Raw genomic sequence first — 17,919 nt, forward strand, 5'->3', positions numbered from 1 at the left:
GTCTGATCGCTGTATATGCTGTACATTTGATATTGCATTTAGTTTCTCACTACTCCACTCGTGGATGCCTCAATGCTTCCTTCACTGAGCCCGGGCCAGGATATGATATCACGCGTATTCCACTGCATTGTTCGCCGTGCCTCGGTGTGAGGGGGCAGGTATATATGTACATGGGTTGTGGTGTATGATGTGCCATGTACACACTCTGATATGATATGATATGATATGATATGGCCATTTGATATGCTATGATATGTGCACATTCTGATATGATCTGATATGTTGTGGCGCCAGCGTCAGGGGGCGACCACTTTCTATTTGCCGAGTCCCATGATGAGGGCCGGCTATGGCATGTTTTCTGCTATGCATCTGTTTATGTTTTATGAGTAAGCATTTTCGATACTCCGGATATTACTTTTATGTTCTGCATATTCTGTTTAGTTATAACTCTGTTTGTTGGTCTCTATGCTTTGCATACTCAGTACATATTCCGTACTGACCCCCTGTTATTCGGGGGCTGCGTTTCATGCCGCGCAGGTACACCCAGATGAGTACGAGCTTTGTAGGAGATGTCCCAGCGGCGTTGGCAAGCTCCATTTGCTCCTGGAGTGCTGCCGTGTCAGATTATGCATGATATGTGTTCTGACTGTTTGTTAGAGACTTTGGAGACAGCGTTGTGGGTTATGGATGTCAGTTTTGTAGGAGGCCCCACCGGCCGTCATGTCATTCTGTATTATGCCATAAATTCCATATAATTACAGATTCTGTCGATTTGTAAACTACAAAGGATATTTCCAAAATGTTTGTTGTATTTTTCATTTTTGTCTGATTAAGAGTCCGAGAGCTTATGTAGGTAATAAGAGTCTGTGGGTTCGCTCGGCTCCGAATATGGGGTCGGGTGCCCATCACACCCTAGTAAAATTAGGGTGTGACAGTAATGTTGTGTAGAAGTGATAAATTAATTCTACTTAGCATGTTGGTTGTTGTAGTGTGTTGAAATGGATGGGAAATCATGAAACTTGGTGTTAGGAAGGTGGCCGAATATGGCCTATGTGGTATGGTTAAGGATGAATTAATTCTAGTTAGTATTTTAGTTGTCGTCGTGGTGGATTCTACGATGAAAATGCAAGTTCAATAATTCAATTGATGTTGTAATGGTTACGGGCAGATTTGGAGGTTAATGTGAATCTTATGTAATTTTTGTATTCATGGGAATGGCATTGTTAACATATAGATTGTTGATATAGTTTAAGAGTTTTGGAAGAAGGAAATATGTTAGTGTTGTTTTCGGGTTTGGGGAGGATTTCGGGTGAATTGGAGTATTGTTTGGATTGTTGAAAATATTGTATGAAGTGTTTAAAGTATTCTTGAATATTATTTGAATGGGTTCGGATTAATAATTGAACGTATGAGCACGAATCTTTTTTGGTTTGAAGTATGTAGTTTATTTGAATATAAATGAAATGTCGTCGAATTGTGTAGAAAAGAATTATTAATGTTTGGATGCATCTTGAATCACTTGTGAATATTGTAAGTATGGTTGTTGGTTTGGTTGTGGTTGATTTGGCCAAGTTAAATTCTCGGGGATGTCCAATTTATAGGGGAGATGCTGTCGAAATTTCTGTAGAAAAAGTAAGGGTTTGGAATTGGATTCTTAGATGTTTATGGCTAATTTTCGACGCCTATTGATGTTATTGTAGATCGTGAGAAGTCGAGACGTAAGTTCGGAGTAGCTTAGGAAGCGGCTAAGGTATGTGAAGCTCACCTTTCTTTTGTTGGCATGTCTTAGTTAAAAATAAGCTATGACACGATTTTCGAGGTAATTCTACTCCGGTGATCCGAGCATATCTATGATCCATATTTGTTTCTTGATAGTCATATTCATAATATAGCCAAATTATGGTCTTTATGTTTTTCACATGAATGGATTTCAAAGATTGCATAAAAGTTGGTTTTCAAAAAGAGTTTGTTTCCTAGACGATCCCGAAACTACGAACTTCCGTAACTTTCGCATAAAGGCTCGGATCGCTTCGATTTGTTCGTAGAAAGTTCTAAGGTGAATATTGTTTGTAACTTCCGAGGCGGACTCGGGTTGGTTTGGCGTAATACTATGATTCCTATGGTTTAAATATGACTATGAACCCAAGGGTTTTGTTAATACGTTTATGATGCATGTTATGTTTCCGAAAGACATTTGATAAGACTAATGTCCGACTTTCAAATGACATTCCGTTTGGATTACTTCATTGAGTCTTGGAAATGTTTTATTTGCACTTGGTTTCTCACTACTCTGTTCGTGCGAGCTGTAGCCACTCTTTCACTGCGTCCCGGGCCAGGGCATGTATTCGTGCACATTTCTTTGCATTATTCACCGCGTCCCTCCATGGAGGGCCGGGGCACGTATATTTACCGCGTCCCTTGCTAGCGGGGCCGGGGCACGTTATATGATATGATGATATGGGGAGGTGGCCAGGATGGCATATGATGATTCCCTTTTACCGCGTCCCTCCATGGGGGGCCGGGGCACGTTACATGTACATGCATATGATATGATTTTACTACCGCGTCCCTCACTAGAGGGCCGGGGCACGTTACGTGTATATGACTATGTATACGAGGATTTCATTTACCGCGTCCCTCACGAGAGGGCCGGGGCACGTTATATGCATACATGATGATTTTATGGAAATGACACGCATGATATATGTTTTTTTTTAAAGGCAAGTTTTTTTTTATGGTTTCTCTGTACTCTTTACCTCGGTATAATCCCGCTTATTATATTTCATGCTTTACATACTCAGTACCTATTCCGTACTGACCCCCTTTCTTCGGGGGCTGCGTTTCATGCCGCGTAGGAACACCCAGATGAGTTGAAGATATTAGCAGAAGATGTTCCAGCGGGATTGGCGAGCTCCATTTTCTCTGGAGTGCTGCCGGGTCTGAGCTTTATGATATGGATTCATGTTCCGTGTTAGAGACTTTGCAGACAGTGTCGTGGGTATAAGATGTCGGTTATGTAAGCGGCTATGTAAGCCGACGAGTCATACGCATTATATTATAAGTTCTATGTGTTTTCATATGTTACAGATGTCCATTGATTTGAGAAACGAAAAATGTATATTATTCTCCGAAAAATTTTCATTATGTATTTGTGTCATGATCTGAGGGCCAGTGTGATTGTGAGAATTATGTGAGTCAGCGGGTTCGCTCGGCCCTAAACAAGGGTCGGGTGCCCATCACGCCCTAACGGAAATTAGGGTGTGACAAATTGGTATCAGAGCGGTTCGTCTTGGAGGTTGTCTGCAAAGTCGTGTCCGGTAGAGTCCTGTTTATGGTGTGAAGCGCGCCACATTTATAAACAGGAGGCTATGGGGCATCTAGGATGGTTACTCTTCTTTGGCATCTTAGATCGTCTTTGTAGAGCCAAGTTATAGGAAATTCCCGACATTGACCTTTGATTTCGGCAGGGAAATGGCACTGATGGAAGAAAGCGACTAGCGACGTTGGAAGCTACGAAGTACGCAGGTAAGCAACGATACGAAAGATACATGTCGGGCAAGATATGAAAGTACGGTTGAAACACAAGTTGTGATTAAAAAGGAAAGTAAACAAGAAAGCGTAACAGGTGCCGTTTGAGTTGGAAATATGAGGTACGTTCATTATTTTGTACTGTTGATGATAATGGGAGCCCTGTGAGGCTGTAATATGATATGATACGTGTATATACACTACTAAAAAATCAGCGTTTAGTGACGGAATATTAGCGACAGACCATATTCTGTCGCTAATTAACGACGGATTAGCTACGGATACCTCATTTTGTCGCAAAAAAAGAAACTAAAATTTTATCTCATTATATAGTGACGGATTAGCAACGAAAAATGAGTTTCGTTACTAATAATTAGCGCGAATTTTTGGCGCCTTAAATTTACTACAGATTTAGCAACAGAAGAGGCGCGACAAATTTTATTTTTAATTAGCGACGGATTCAGCAACGAAATATCCGTCGCTAGGCCTTTAATTTTTCTAGAAAAAAATATATATTTGCAGCAACGGAAAATTTTGTCGCAATATTAACTATTAAAAGAAATCAATGTATTATTTAGCGACGGATTGTAAAATCCGTCGCTATTCCGTCGTTAAATGTAAAAAACAAAAGATATGTCCTAGCTAGGTTACGCATTCTTTCATTTCCAACACAGTAGCCAACACGGATAGAGAGATAGACGCATGCGAAATTGGTAACATAGAGAGAGAGAGCACAACATAGATCAAAATAATGTGAATCTAGGGTTTACATTGTGTTTTTCTCTTCTTCTACTGCAATTTTTATCTAAAGGAAAGGTATGTTTTGATTTTTGTATGTGTTATGGGTAGTTTCTTTCTTCTTTACCTCCTTCTTTGTGTTTTCTGACATTAAATCTAAAACGAAATTAAGATATCTGTGTTTTCTTGCTTATTATCTAAATGACAGAGTGTTTTAAGTGTTTTTTTTGGCTAAAATCGAAGTTGGGTGTGTTGAAAACTGTTGGGTTTATAATTTATTTGGAGGTTAAGTATTGGGAATCTCTATTTGGGCGAAAATCGATGAAAATGGAAATTCGACCTTTGTTTGTGCTAAATCTTGTAGGATAATATTATTTGGTGGTTAAAGTTTGTTTTAATTTATTGCATGTCGAGAAAAAGCTTGAAGAACTCAACATTCTTTATATAATCGTGATTTGAAATCGGTGTTAGTGAACCGGGTTTCTTACTCGATTTTTTTTGTTTCGGTTTCAGTTTTGTTAATTTCAGTTTGTCATTTTTTTTTAACTAAAAGGTGAATGCTATGGTCTGTTTCACTAAGTTATTTCAGCTTGTTCTTCCATTTAGAGGTCATTCGGTTGTATTAATGATATGAAGACAGAACATTAATTTGATTGCTCTGTTTATGTCAACATTAATAGGAACATGAATAATCTAGAGCGTGATTGGATGTACAATAGGTTGGATGGCCGAGGGGGTATAAATTCTAGCTTTGTAACCGGTGTAGATAATTTTATCCAATTTGCACTTTCTCAACGAAATTACATGAGCGGTAACAAGGTTAGATGTCCATGTAAAAAATGTCACAACATTAAATACATGGATGTTGAAATCGTTGAATATCACCTTTTTAATTTTGGATTTGTTGAGGACTATTTTGTTTGGGAGTATCAAGGGGAAAAAGATGTGATCGGTGAGATAGCTTCTGGTAATGATTTGCATGATGGTTATCAACTTTGAATCGGGATTCGATGATCCATACCGACAAATGGTCTTGGATGCGGTGGACCCAACTTTGGTCGGGGTTCGAGTTCGCAATCTTATAGCAATATTGAAGTTGATTCTTCTCATCCTTATGAACCTTTAATGGAGGAGGAGCCTAATCCTTCAATGGAGGAGGAGCCTAATCCGAGTCCCAAAGATTTTACAATTTGCTACAATGGCGATGAAAAATTATATCCCGGTTCTTCTCTCTCTCAACTTGCGGTAGTCTCCGAATGTTAAATATTAAAATGGAGAATACTTTGTCACGAGAGGTTATAACCAAATGATACAATTGTTGAAAGACGATTTACCTGAAGATAACAAAGTGCTTGATAGCTATTATCAGACTAAGAAACTAGTGCGTAGTTTGGGTTTGCCAGTTGAAAAAATTGATTGTTGTGATTCAGGATGTATGTTGTATTGGGGTGATGATGAACACCTTACATCTTGTAAATTCTGTGGTAACCAGAGGTATAAGCGTCGTGTCGGCTCTCGTAAGAGGAAATTGGTCCCTTACAAGAAAATGTATTATTTTCCTTTGATTCCTAGATTGAAAAGATTATATGCATCCCATGCTACAGCTGCCGACATGAGATGGCATCATGAGCATACACAAGAGGATGGGGTAATGCGTCATCCATCGGACTACGAGGCTTGGAAGAACTTCAATGAAACTCATTCTTTTTTTCGCTGGGAAACCAAAAGAGTGAACCAAGGAATGTAAGGTTAGGGTTATGTACTGATAGTTTCCAATCGTTTAGTCAATCTGGGAGGAAATACTCTTCGTGGCCAGTGATTGTCACCCCATACAATTTGCCTCCAGGAATGTGTATGAAAGAGGCATATATGTTCTTAATCGTCATTGTTCTGGGCCAAACAATCCCAAACATAAAATTGATGTTTATACGCAACCTCTAATAAAGGAATTGACTTTGTTGTGGGAGACAGTGTAGAAGCATTTGACATCTCGAAAAAGCAAAACTTTCAGCGAGGGCAGCTTTGATGTGGACAATCAGTGACTTCCCAGCATATTCTATGTTATCAGGATGGAGTACTGCGGGCAAGTTAGCATGTCCTTATTGTATGGAGGAAACACAATCCTTTAGATTACAACATGGCAGGAAAACATCTTGGTTTGATAGTCATAGAATGTTCCTTGACCAACATCATCCTTTTAGGAGAGATCGTAAAAACTTTCTCAAAGGTAAGGACTGTCAAAAGACTATCACCACTCTATAGAACGGGAGGAAATTTTGAACCAAATTTGTGACTTGGGGATAAGGAAAGTAACGAGAGTTAGATGCACAGGAAGTTAATCAGAGAATATGTAAGTCTTGTGGATGGAAAAAGCGAAGCATATTTTGGGATTTGCCTTATTGGAGTTCTAACATGATTCGACATAATCTTGACGTCATGCATATTGAAAAAAATGTCTTTGATAATGTATTTAATACAATTCTTAATATTGATAACAAAACCAAAGACAATCTACAATCACGTCAAGATATGGTAAATTCTTGTGATCGACCACGGTTGGCAAAGGACACTAGTGGAAAATATCCAAAAGCTATATATACAATAGCTAAGGAAGAAAGAGTTATCTTGTTCAATTGGGTGAAGGGTTTGAAGTTTCCGGATGGATATGTTTCGAATTTGGGTAGATGTCCGACACAAACGCGAAAAGATTATTTGGCATGAAAAGTCATGATTGCCATGTGTTCATGCAACGACTAATGCCTATTGCTTTTCGTGAGCTGCTTCCCGCAATGTGTGTGGCAAGCACTTACGAGGAATTGAGCTTATTTTTTAAAGATCTTACTTCGACCACTCTACGAGTGGATGACATGGAAAGATTAGAGGCAGACATCCCGCAAATCTTGTGTAAGTTAGAACGTATATTTCCCCCTGGGTTCTTTGACTCAATGGAACATTTGCCTGTGCACCTGCCATATGAAGCAAAGATTCTTTGGACCTGTACAATATCGATGGATGTATCCTTTTGAAAGGTAAATTTGAAACTTTATGTTCAAATTGTGACAAGTATGCTAAACATAACTTTTCTAATATAACGGTCCATCCATTTATGTATTTAGGTACCTCGGAACTCTTAAAAGAATGATTGGGAATAAAGCTAGTGTTGAGGGTTCCATTTGTGAAGCATACTTGATGAAGGAGTCAACACATTTGTTTTCTCATTATTTTGAACCTCATGTCATGACACGTAATCACGATGTGGACCTTAATGATGATGGTGGTCTTGTAGAAGATCTTGAAGGAAATTTATCAATATTCACCCATCCCGGTCGACTATGGGGAGAAGCAAAAAAAGAGGAATTTATCCCTTGAAGAAATCAAGGCTGCCCAAACTTACATTTTACTAAATTGTAAAGAGGTTGAACCGTTTGTGAGGTAACATTTGAATGTTAAACTCAATTATTATTATAAATGTCTCCATATATATCATGACTTTCTATTGAACTTAATTTGTTGCAATGAAGTATGTATGTGCAACGTACGCAAGGAGAATTCCCGAATATATCTCAAGGTCAAATAGATGAGAGCCTTGAAGCATATTTCTCTATATGGTTCAAGGAATATGTAAGTTTCAACAATCATTAATTTTTATACAATATGTTATTAAATTCTCAAAATTTAACTAAGTCTTACATTTTTCCAAATAGGTCCGCTGCAACCATATTGAGAATAAATTCTTGCGTAGTCTTGCTCATGGACCACTAATAGGCGCTACATGTCATTCTGTGTATTTTATTAATGGATACAAATTTCACACAGACAGTCATGGTAGCGCAAGATCAACAATGAACGATGGAGTTTGTATCTCGGATCCAAATTTTGGTGATTACTATGGACGGATAAAAGAGATTATACAAGTGGAATTTCGTGAAGATCCTTTAAAGCAAAGCTGTGTTATTCAGCTTGTGAATGGTTTGATCCAACTATGGATGTTGGTGTTAAAAAGCATAATCAGTACAAATTGGTTGATGTTAATCATCGTCGCCGATATAAAAAATATGAACCTTTTATTCTTGCGATGCAAGCAACTCAAGTGTGTTATGTGTCGTATCCTAGCAAGAAAAAGGATAAGGATGATTGGGTCGCTGTGTTGAAAGTCAAACCTCGAAATGTTGTTGAATTAGCCGATGAGGAAGTAATGGTGACTCAGGATTTGAATGTTCCATTCCAAGTTGAAGAAGTTGAAGTCCACGAGATAGATATGAATGTTTCGATTGATGAAAATATACTCTTATATGATCCAAACGGGAATGCAATTGTAATGGATGAACCCATCGATGATAGGTTATTGCCAGAGCATCATGAAATCCAAAATGAATCTACAGAAGAAGAGTTTGGCGAAGAAGAGTATGAAACTGAAGAAGAGTATGAAACAGAGGAAACTACGGAGGATGAGGAAGAGTTCGAAGAAGGAACAGATAGTGACTAATGCTTAGTAACATGTGTTGTTGTATCTTTAATGTATTTTGCTTAAGATTTGGGTGTAAAAATTTTCTGATGGATGGTTGAGTGTTTTGATTTGCACCAGTTTTTTCTTTATTGTTTTCTTTAACCTATTTTACCACTTTCATCATTACTTACTGAATCTTGTAGTGTACTATGCGACTATGTTGTTTGATAAATGCCATTATAGTTTTAGTTCAACCTTTGATAGAATCCTCCGATGTTATTTATATTACGGATACGTAGTGGACGGTGAGTCGAATTCATTGACGTGCTACTCATTGAAGGTTACGCATTTTAGTTTGTTGTTGTTGAGGTATTGTTGCCTGTATTGAAGTTCTTCTCACTTAAGTTTATTTATCTCCTCTCTCTCTGTACAGTAACTTGACTATTGATTTGTATAAAATGATAAATAGCAGTTGTTGATGACAAAGAACTGCTACATTTTTTCTACAACTGATGAGCAAGTATGGCCAAAATTGAATTTGATGAAAACTACTGCTTGTGTTGTCATGTATTCTGCATTTTACGAAATTCGCAAGCTCGTTAACTCATCATGTGTGTCATACCATGTGATTCTGTTGTCATGATTACTCGTTGTGGTGTTAATATCTTCTTGGAAGGCGTAACAGTCTAGATTCTCATCAATGTATCAAATTGCGATGTGACCTGTAGTAGAAAATCTGCATCTGCTGCTACTAGTCTTAAAGGGAAAGTCTGCCCTCTCCGGCAGACTTTTAGTTATGCTCAACTAAAAGTCTGCCGGAGGGGGCAGACTTTTAGTTGTGTTAAGTAAAAGTCTGCCGGAGGGGGCGGTAATTTTTAGCGTGTTTAAGTAAAAGTCTGCCGGAGGGGGCAGACTTTTAGTTGTGTTAAGTAAAAGTCTGCCGGAGGGGGCAGACTTTTAGTTGTGTTTAAGTAAAAGTCTGCCGGAGGGGGCAGACTTTTAGTTGTGTTAAGTAAAAGTCTGCCGGAGGGGGCAGACTTTTAGTTGTGTTAAAAGTCTGCCGGAGGGCGAGACTTTTAGTTGTGTTAAGTAAAAGTCGCCGGAGGGCGGACTTTAGTTGTGTTTAAGGGTCGGAGGGGGGGCAGACTTTTAGTTGTGATAAGTAAAAGTCGCCTGGAGGGGCAGACTTTTAGTTGTGTTAAGTAAAAGTCAGCCGGAGGGGGCAGACTTTTAGTTGTGTTTAAGTAAAAGTCTGCCGGAGGGCGGACTTTTAGTTGTGTTAAGTAAAAGTACGCCGGAGGGGGCGGACTTTTAGTTGTGTTTAAGTAAAAGTACGTCGGAGGCGGACTTTTAGTTGTGTTAAGTAAAAGTACGCCGGAGGGGGCGGACTTTTAGTTGTGTTTAAGTAAAAGTACGCCGGAGGGCGGACTTTTAGTTGTGTTTAAGTAAAAAGTACGCCGGGAAGGGCGGACTTTGCCTATATATATATATATATATATATATATATATATATTTTTTTTTTTTTTACTTTTCAAGGTAAACTTTTAGTTATGCCTTAACTAAAAAGTATGCCCCAAAGACATAACTAAAAGTATGCCCATAATGCGAAAGTTTTCCTTAAGGCATAACTTAAACTTTGCCTTATAAGGTAAAGTCTATGCATTAAGGAAAAGTTCTTGCCTTATAGGGTGCTCAAGTTTGCAACAATTTTTTTCTTTGGTCTTGTATTTGGTGTTAGTTTTTTGCTACGATTTTGTTAGCTGTTCTTTGGATCTATGTTCTTGTCTTTGTTGAAGTTGGTACAGAAATTAGGCTTTCTCGTAACTGTGCTACTGCTGCCACAGAAGTTGATCTCTATAGATTGTGATTTAAAACTGCAACTTAGTGTTGTTATTTGGATATTTTGACAGTCATGCTTTGGATTTAACCATGTCCACATTTTTTTTGTAGATATGGCTCGGCCAGAGGTCGAGGTAGCGGAGGTCGTGTAGGAAAGTCCTCATTAAGGTGTGATTCTACTGGTCGTGCAAACATGCCTACCATTCCCATTCCCACCACAGTTAGTCCTCAACAAGGTGGTACGAGTTCCATAGGTGGGCCAGATCTATAAACCAAGTTCAAACTTTACGTACGCCACCGGTTCAAGCCTCGAGTCCGTTTATTACTCGCCTCTCATAATAGAAACTATAAATTGTAGGTTTGCTTGTGTAACAAGGCTGAGATTTTGTAAATCAAGGCTGCATTTTGTAAATCATGATTAGTCATATTTGTAGACTTGCAAACGGCTTGTATAAAAACCTCTTTCTTGATGGTTGCTTTAATTTCCTTACGTCAAAGGTCGAGGTAGTCCTCAACAAGGTGGTAGGAGTTCCATAGGTGGGCCGGATCCTATAAACCAAGTTCAAACTTTACGTACGCCACCGGTTCAAGCCTCGAGTGCATTTATTCGCCTCTCATAATAGAAACTATAAATTGTAGGTTTGCTTGTGTAACAAGTCAGCAGATTTTGTAAATCAAGCTGCAGATTTTGTAAATCATGATTAGTCATATTTGTAGACTTGCAAACGCTTGTATAAAAACCTCTTTCTTGATGGTTGCTTTAATTTCCTCACGTCCACATTTTTTTGTAGATATCGCTCGAGGAAAAGGTCGAGGTAGTCCTCAACAAGGTGGTACGAGTTCCATAGGTGGGCCGGATTCTATAAACCATGTTCAAACTTTAGGTACGCCACGGTTCAAGCGTCAGATCACGGTAGTAACCCAACCATCCCTGAATTATCTCCCATTACACCTGATCTGAGCGGCCCAGTAGATGAGGGTACATCAAACCGGAGCAACACTGTCAGCGAAGAAGAGTCCAGTAGTCGTCGTAGGCAGCGGACACTTACACTTGTTACTCTTACTCTCTGGGGGTTAGTCCATGCTTGTATTTTTTTTTATATATAATTTGTGGTAGGCCTTGAAATAATATTTTCAAATTTATGCGAGTTGGAACCTTCTAAAGAATGCTCTAATACCATATCCGCATCTTTCAAAAATCAACTTGATCCCAATGGAATCAATTGGAAAGGTGTCTCAGAAGATACTAGAAATTTTTATTTTGGGGAATTCAAGGTATAACTTTCATCATAATTCGTTTTATAAGTGTATTAGCTTTTATAGTTAGGATACTAATAATATTAGTTTATAAAGCATTTTAAGACATACCATTGGGACTCTTCGATTCCTGAGAGTGTAATAAAAAAACATTGGAATACTAAGGCAGCAACAAAGTATAGGAATTTCATTAGCAAAATTAAACAAAAAAGGATTAAGCCGGATTATGTGTCTGATAATGTGTGGGAACGCTGGTTGCAACTTTGGGCGGATCCTAAGTGTGTCGAAAAGTCGGAGATAAATGCAAAGAATCGTTGTGGAGGGAAAGAAGTTCTGCGGGACTCACACGGGTGGCTCTATCGCATTGGGGAGCATCGCAAGAGACTTGTAAGTATATATATTTCTTTTCATACACTCTTAAATTTTTTATATTTACTACTTGAAAAATACTACTTGAAAATTGTTTTTTCAAGGTGTTTTTGCGATTCTTGATTACGGTTTACCTAGGTATATATATTGCTATTTTCTTGATTACTATGTTATTGTCTTTCTTGAATTATTTAGATTTTTCTATTGCTGGTTATACTGCTATTGTTCTTGGTGTAATTTTCTGAAATGAGTAACTTTTGCATAGGCTGTTACAAAGGGTCGAGATCCAACACCAGGTGAGGTACATTTGCATGTCCATACACATGATCATGATGGAGAATCTTTTGTTGATGAGCGTGCCCGAGCTGTCCATGTAAGTTCAAAATTTTATAATTTCAGAATTAAACTAATGACTCGTAAAGGTGTGGTAAACTAATTTCAGAATTTCAGAATTAATGGAGAATCTTTTACCTAGCTGCTGTAAACAGCAGTGTTTTGCCGACGTCTCGTAAAGGTGTGGTTAATGATAACTAAAGACTGTGTTTAGCATAAAGACTGTGGTATGATGGTTGTGATATGTTTGTAAAGCAATGTAGGATCCTATATTAAGATGTGAAGCATACATTATGAATCCTGTTAGATAGTCTGGTGTTCTGCAGTCAAATATACGACTAAGTTGCTTAGTGGTTATTATTATATATCAAACGAAACCAATCAGCTGTACAAGTAACACTGTCAAAATAAAAGCACAACAATAAACAAATTCTATGCTATGAATCATTGCCCAGCACCTATCACTATATGAACTTGGTTTGCTTCCATGCATTTGTTTGCTGTTAACCACAAACCAGTGTCATCAAACCAGCTCAATATGTAAGTGCTTCTTGTTCCTCTCAGTAGTTGTAATGCTATGTAGTTTTGTATTACTATATGTGTCAAACTTAGCCTGATATTGCAAGTTTTCAATAGGAATGAGCATAGCTAATACCGCCCATTAAAAACCATACAATAGCGTACTTGGTTGGGAATATGGCTAAGGTTGGGAATATGAAACTTATCCATGTTGATAAGCCTTCTTCCAAAGTACTTGGTAGTTCGAAAAATGACCGAACTCAACTTCACTTTGATACTTCTCGGTCAATTTTCTGAAAGTCTCTTCCTTTTCCTCCGAAAATTCCTTATTTGCCAATTGAATTTTCATTTCTTCTCTCTTTTTCTTGAGCTCATTGATGGCTACCGCTTCTTAGCATGCTCCTTTTGCTGTTTTGCAAGCTTTGACTTCTTTTTCTTACGAAGCATGTGAACCATGAAGCATGATCCTTTGCTTAACTTGTGAAAGAAATCCTGGATATAAATGAATAGAAATCGGCTTAGGATGTTGTTAAGGACTGATGAACTGATGAGCATAAAACTGTGTTTAGCATAATTGTGCGTTAATTGATGTTCGTCGTTCCCTGGCGACTCGCAGCGAAGCAACAAGTCTTTGCATTTATGCAACCTTGTGCCGTTAGTTTGTATTACTTGTACACCAACGAAAAATGGATAAATATCTGCTCTTTTATCTTTGGAATTCATTTCTCTTTTTATTTGGTAAAATTGAATGGTTAGTATTCTTGATGTTTTAATTTAACTAATTATTACAGGAAAGATATCAAGAAATATTACGGGAAAAATCACGTCTCGGTCGATATTGATCAATGTGAAGCATATTACGAAGGCTTTGGGGGAACAAGGAAGAGAAGAATATATGGTCTTGGATCTCAAGCACAAAGTTATTATGGGCCAAATCTTTGCGTCAATTTTGCCTTTAATGCTTACATCGGCGGCACCTTCAACTTCTCAATCGGCACCTACGGAAAATATGGAGGAGTTAGTGATGCGATTGATTCCTACAACGGCGATCGCTTGCTTCCTTTATTTATTGAGAAGGCACGCGAGTGATTTCTTCACCATCACATCATCCAAATACTCCTGTCGACAAACCATCAGTTGTGACACCCATAGTGCCTCCTCCTACTACTGCCAACGTTGACGATGTTGATCCTTTAGTTTCTGATGGTGATCGTAGTCCTTCACCCATGCATTAGTTTTTTATGTTATCCGCTTTTTGTTGGAAAGAACAAACTTATGCACTAACAATACTTGATGGATGTGTGGGTTCTTTTGGTAGTTGATAGCTTGGTGTTGTCGGTGTTTTGGACTTAACGATTGAGATTTCGCTATCTATTTTGAACTTTTTTTATAAATATTATTTTATGTGAATGTCAGTTATTTTTAAGGGTATTTATTAATTTGTATTTAGTATGTTTCTGTTATATCTCGCATTTCGCACGTCGGAATATTTTAAGTTGGTTGTGAAGAATTATGGACAAGATTATCTCTCGGCGTTGTTTTACGACGAATGGGTTATGATTTTATTGGAAGGAAGCATTAAGGAAAAATTTGGGACTAAGAATACATTATGGAAAAATAATTTTAATGAAATGGCCAAGGTGTCCATGTTGGCCAATTAATTTGAGCCATTAAAAGGGATAGGTGACAATCTTCTATTGCAAGACATCCATATGTGGGCAAGGTTTGACCAAGTCAAGAAGTCATTCATCCTTTATTCCATAAAGAAATTTCTAGAAAATTTGAGATAATTGGAGAAAATAAGAGGGGCATAACCGGCCACCTCTCTCTTTATATATATATATATATATATGTGGACATGTGATGGAAAGAAAAGAAGACAAGTATTCATCTTCTCTTACTCTAGAAACATGAAGAAAAATGAAGAACAAAAAAAAAGAGAGAGTACACGGCTTAGGGGGCTGGCCGAACCAGCCCCATGGACTGATCATGGAAAATTCTTTTTTTTCTTGTCTCCCTACTAAATGGAAGGTCCTCTAGCTTATGGAGTAGTTGTTGGAAGGAGTAAATCATTGTCTTGCCATGTATAACTTAGCCGAAGAGAGTGAAGAAGGTAAGAGGGAAGGTATGATTCAATTCTCTTTTGCATGTTTTGTAGATGTTTGGACGTTTATAATGCATGGAAGTGAATGAAAATCATGAAAATATGGATGTTGAAGTTGAGTCACAAATGTTGATGTTGGCCGTGCATATGTATTGCATGTCTAAGAGTGATAAATCAATTCTAATTGGCATGTTGGTTGTTGTGGTGTGTTGAAATAAATGGAAATCATGAATCCTTGAATGTTGATGTTTGAGTGTGGTGTTATGTGTGTGGCCGTGAGGGGCTGCTTTGGAGGGAGTAGGATGAACAAATTTTATGTTGTATTTTGGTAGTTGTTTGTTGCGGATTATGTAGTGAAAATGAAGGTTTGATGACCCTAAATGGATGTTGTAAGTTGGTTGGGCTGATTTGAACACCTTATGGATTGTCCGAGATGATCTTGAATCATGCTTGAATGGCCTTGAAATAATATTTGAACGTATGATCATTGATTTTGGTTTGAATGTATGAAGTTTATTTGAATGAATGTGATGTTGTCGCCTTATGTAGAAATGAGTTGTTAATGTTGGAATGCGTTGGAAATTGAATATTGATGTTGTTGGCATTCTTTGTGATAATGTGGCCGAGTTCCATTCTCGGATTGTTATTGAATTTGGGCCGAGCCATAATTCTCGGGATGGTGTATTTCTGAGAGGAGATGCTGCCCAAATTTTTGTAAACAAGTGAAGAATGGAAGAGTTGAAGGCATAAAGGTCTACTATTGACAATTGGTAAACATGACCATTTGCAAATTCTGGGTGAAACGGGATTCGAGATTGAACGAGCATAAGACGTCCGAAAGGTATGTGAAGCTATCCCTCTCCTTCTTTTGGCATGTCCTAGGTATACTAGGCTTGAATTTGAGCCTCGGGGGTTATTCTGTTCATCGAAAGTCGACTCTGAAATTGAGCACTATTCATTCAGTGCGATTGAACTAGAATCTTTATATTTTGTTGGAAAATGTTCAAACGTCCGTAACTTGCAGGAATGTGATCGAATTGCCTTGAAACTTCATAGATGACTCCATTAAGTGATAATTTATAAAACCTTTCACAACCACTCCGAAGGGAGTGTGATATTTTATTATTTAAACTTTTCAAAACCACTCCGAAGGGGGTGTGATATAATATTTTCTAAAGCTTTCTTAAAACCACCCCGAAGGGGTGATATATTATTTTCTAAGGCTTTTCTAAAACCACTCCGAAGAATTGCGTACAAAACCACTCCGAAGGGAGTGTGATATTTTATAAAACTTTTTAGAAACCACTCCGAAGGGGGGTGCGATATTTTACTATTATTATTACTATTATTAATATGCCCGAAGGAACTAGGATTAGTATTATGTCGCGAGTGGCATGCACGATGGGGCCGGGGGCCGTATGCCGCGAGTGACATGCCCGAAAGGGCTGGGATGCGGGGGCCGGCATGTCCCGATGGGGCCGGGATAGACGTATGTTGGGCGGCATGCCCGAAGGGGCCATCATTTTATTCGAACCGGCCATGTCCGATGGGGCCAGGATAGACGTATGTCGGAACCGGTACACGGCGGGGATTAATATTATTATTATTACTATTATTATTATTATTATTATTATTGTTATCCTCATTATCATGATGCGGAAGCGCAATGCACGAAGGGCCACCATTATTGTTGGGCGGAAGCGGCCGTCCGAAGGGACTATTTCATTTAAATATTTACTTCATATCGGGTAGCCTAAACTTGCTTTGTTGCATTTTTACGATTTACGCTTTAGTAGTGCTTTACATACTCGGTACATGACCCCGTCCGACCCTCCTTCTTCGGGGGGGCTGCGTTTCATGCCACGCGAGGTACACCCGGATGAAGCAAAGACTTGCTAGAAGTTGTCCCCGCGGGATTGGCGAGCTCCACCTCGATTCGGAGTGTTGCCGAGTCAAAGTGTTCGTGTCATGGTTTTCGGCATATGTTAGAGACTTTGCGAGACGTTGTCACGTGGATAGTGTGTCGGGAAGTGCGAATAGATTGTAAATGTTAAAAGAGTTTGTATTTCCGGATAACGATTGTTGTTTGAAAAGTTTCCGTTTTAAGAAATTTTCGAAATGGCGAGGTTTTATTATGCGAATGTTTAAGGGTTCGCTCGACTCGAGGAGAGTCGGGTGCCCATCACACCCTAGTAGAGGTCGGGGTGTGACGGTTTCATGAGCGTATTTAAAAAAAAAAAAAACGAGAAGAAAAATATTTGTGACGATTTGCGACGGATTTTGGTCGTTGCTAGAGGGACAAATATTCTATTGTCGCTAAATGCGAGGCACAAATAATTCAATATTTTGCGACGGAATAGCGACAATGATTTTCGTCGCTAATTTACTAAAACGACGAAATGAAATATGAAATTAGTCACGGAATTTATAACAATAGCAACAAAAATAATCCGTTGCTATAATGTGCAACGGATCTCATACGTCGCTACTGTCACTAAGTTTGCAACGGATTTCAATTTTCCGTCGCTAATAGGTTAACAACGCGCAAAATCGTAACGAACGCCATTCGTCGCTAATCCGTCGCAACACATGTTTAGCGACGGATATATCTTCGATTAGCGACGGAGTACGTCCGTCACTAAACGCTGTTTTTTTAGTAGTGATATATGTTGGCCCTGTGAGGCGTTGTTGGTATTTCCTGTGTACAGGTTTTGGGATAGTAACGATTCTGAAACTCGCCTAAATTTTTCCGGAAAAAGGAAGAATATATAAGTCCTAATATGTC

The 17,919-nt window shown here is 38.5% G+C and overlaps 1 protein-coding gene across 1 annotated transcript; it reads left to right on the forward strand.

Moving 5' to 3' along the window:
- The first annotated feature begins 11,706 nt into the window (after positions 1 to 11,706).
- Positions 11,707 to 14,119, forward strand: LOC132046089 (uncharacterized). The gene is made up of 4 exons (XM_059436634.1): positions 11,707 to 11,827; positions 11,915 to 12,196; positions 12,444 to 12,551; positions 13,822 to 14,119. The coding sequence occupies exons 2-4, from the start codon at positions 12,111 to 12,113 to the stop codon at positions 14,117 to 14,119; spliced, it is 492 nt and encodes a 163-aa protein (XP_059292617.1). The 5' UTR covers positions 11,707 to 11,827; positions 11,915 to 12,110.
- Positions 14,120 to 17,919: the final 3,800 nt, after the last annotated feature.

This window comes from Lycium ferocissimum, unplaced genomic scaffold (assembly GCF_029784015.1).
Source record: "Lycium ferocissimum isolate CSIRO_LF1 unplaced genomic scaffold, AGI_CSIRO_Lferr_CH_V1 ctg9348, whole genome shotgun sequence".
Classification (NCBI taxonomy): domain Eukaryota; kingdom Viridiplantae; phylum Streptophyta; class Magnoliopsida; order Solanales; family Solanaceae; genus Lycium; species Lycium ferocissimum.

Coding starts and splice junctions, on each gene's coding strand:
- LOC132046089 (XM_059436634.1), top strand. CDS start 12,111: ATGCAAAGAATCGTTGTGGAGGGAAAGAAGTTCTGCGGGACTCACACG. Junction 12,197..12,443: donor GGGAGCATCGCAAGAGACTT/GTAAGTATATAT, acceptor ACTTTTGCATAG/GCTGTTACAAAGGGTCGAGA. Junction 12,552..13,821: donor AGCGTGCCCGAGCTGTCCAT/GTAAGTTCAAAA, acceptor TAATTATTACAG/GAAAGATATCAAGAAATATT.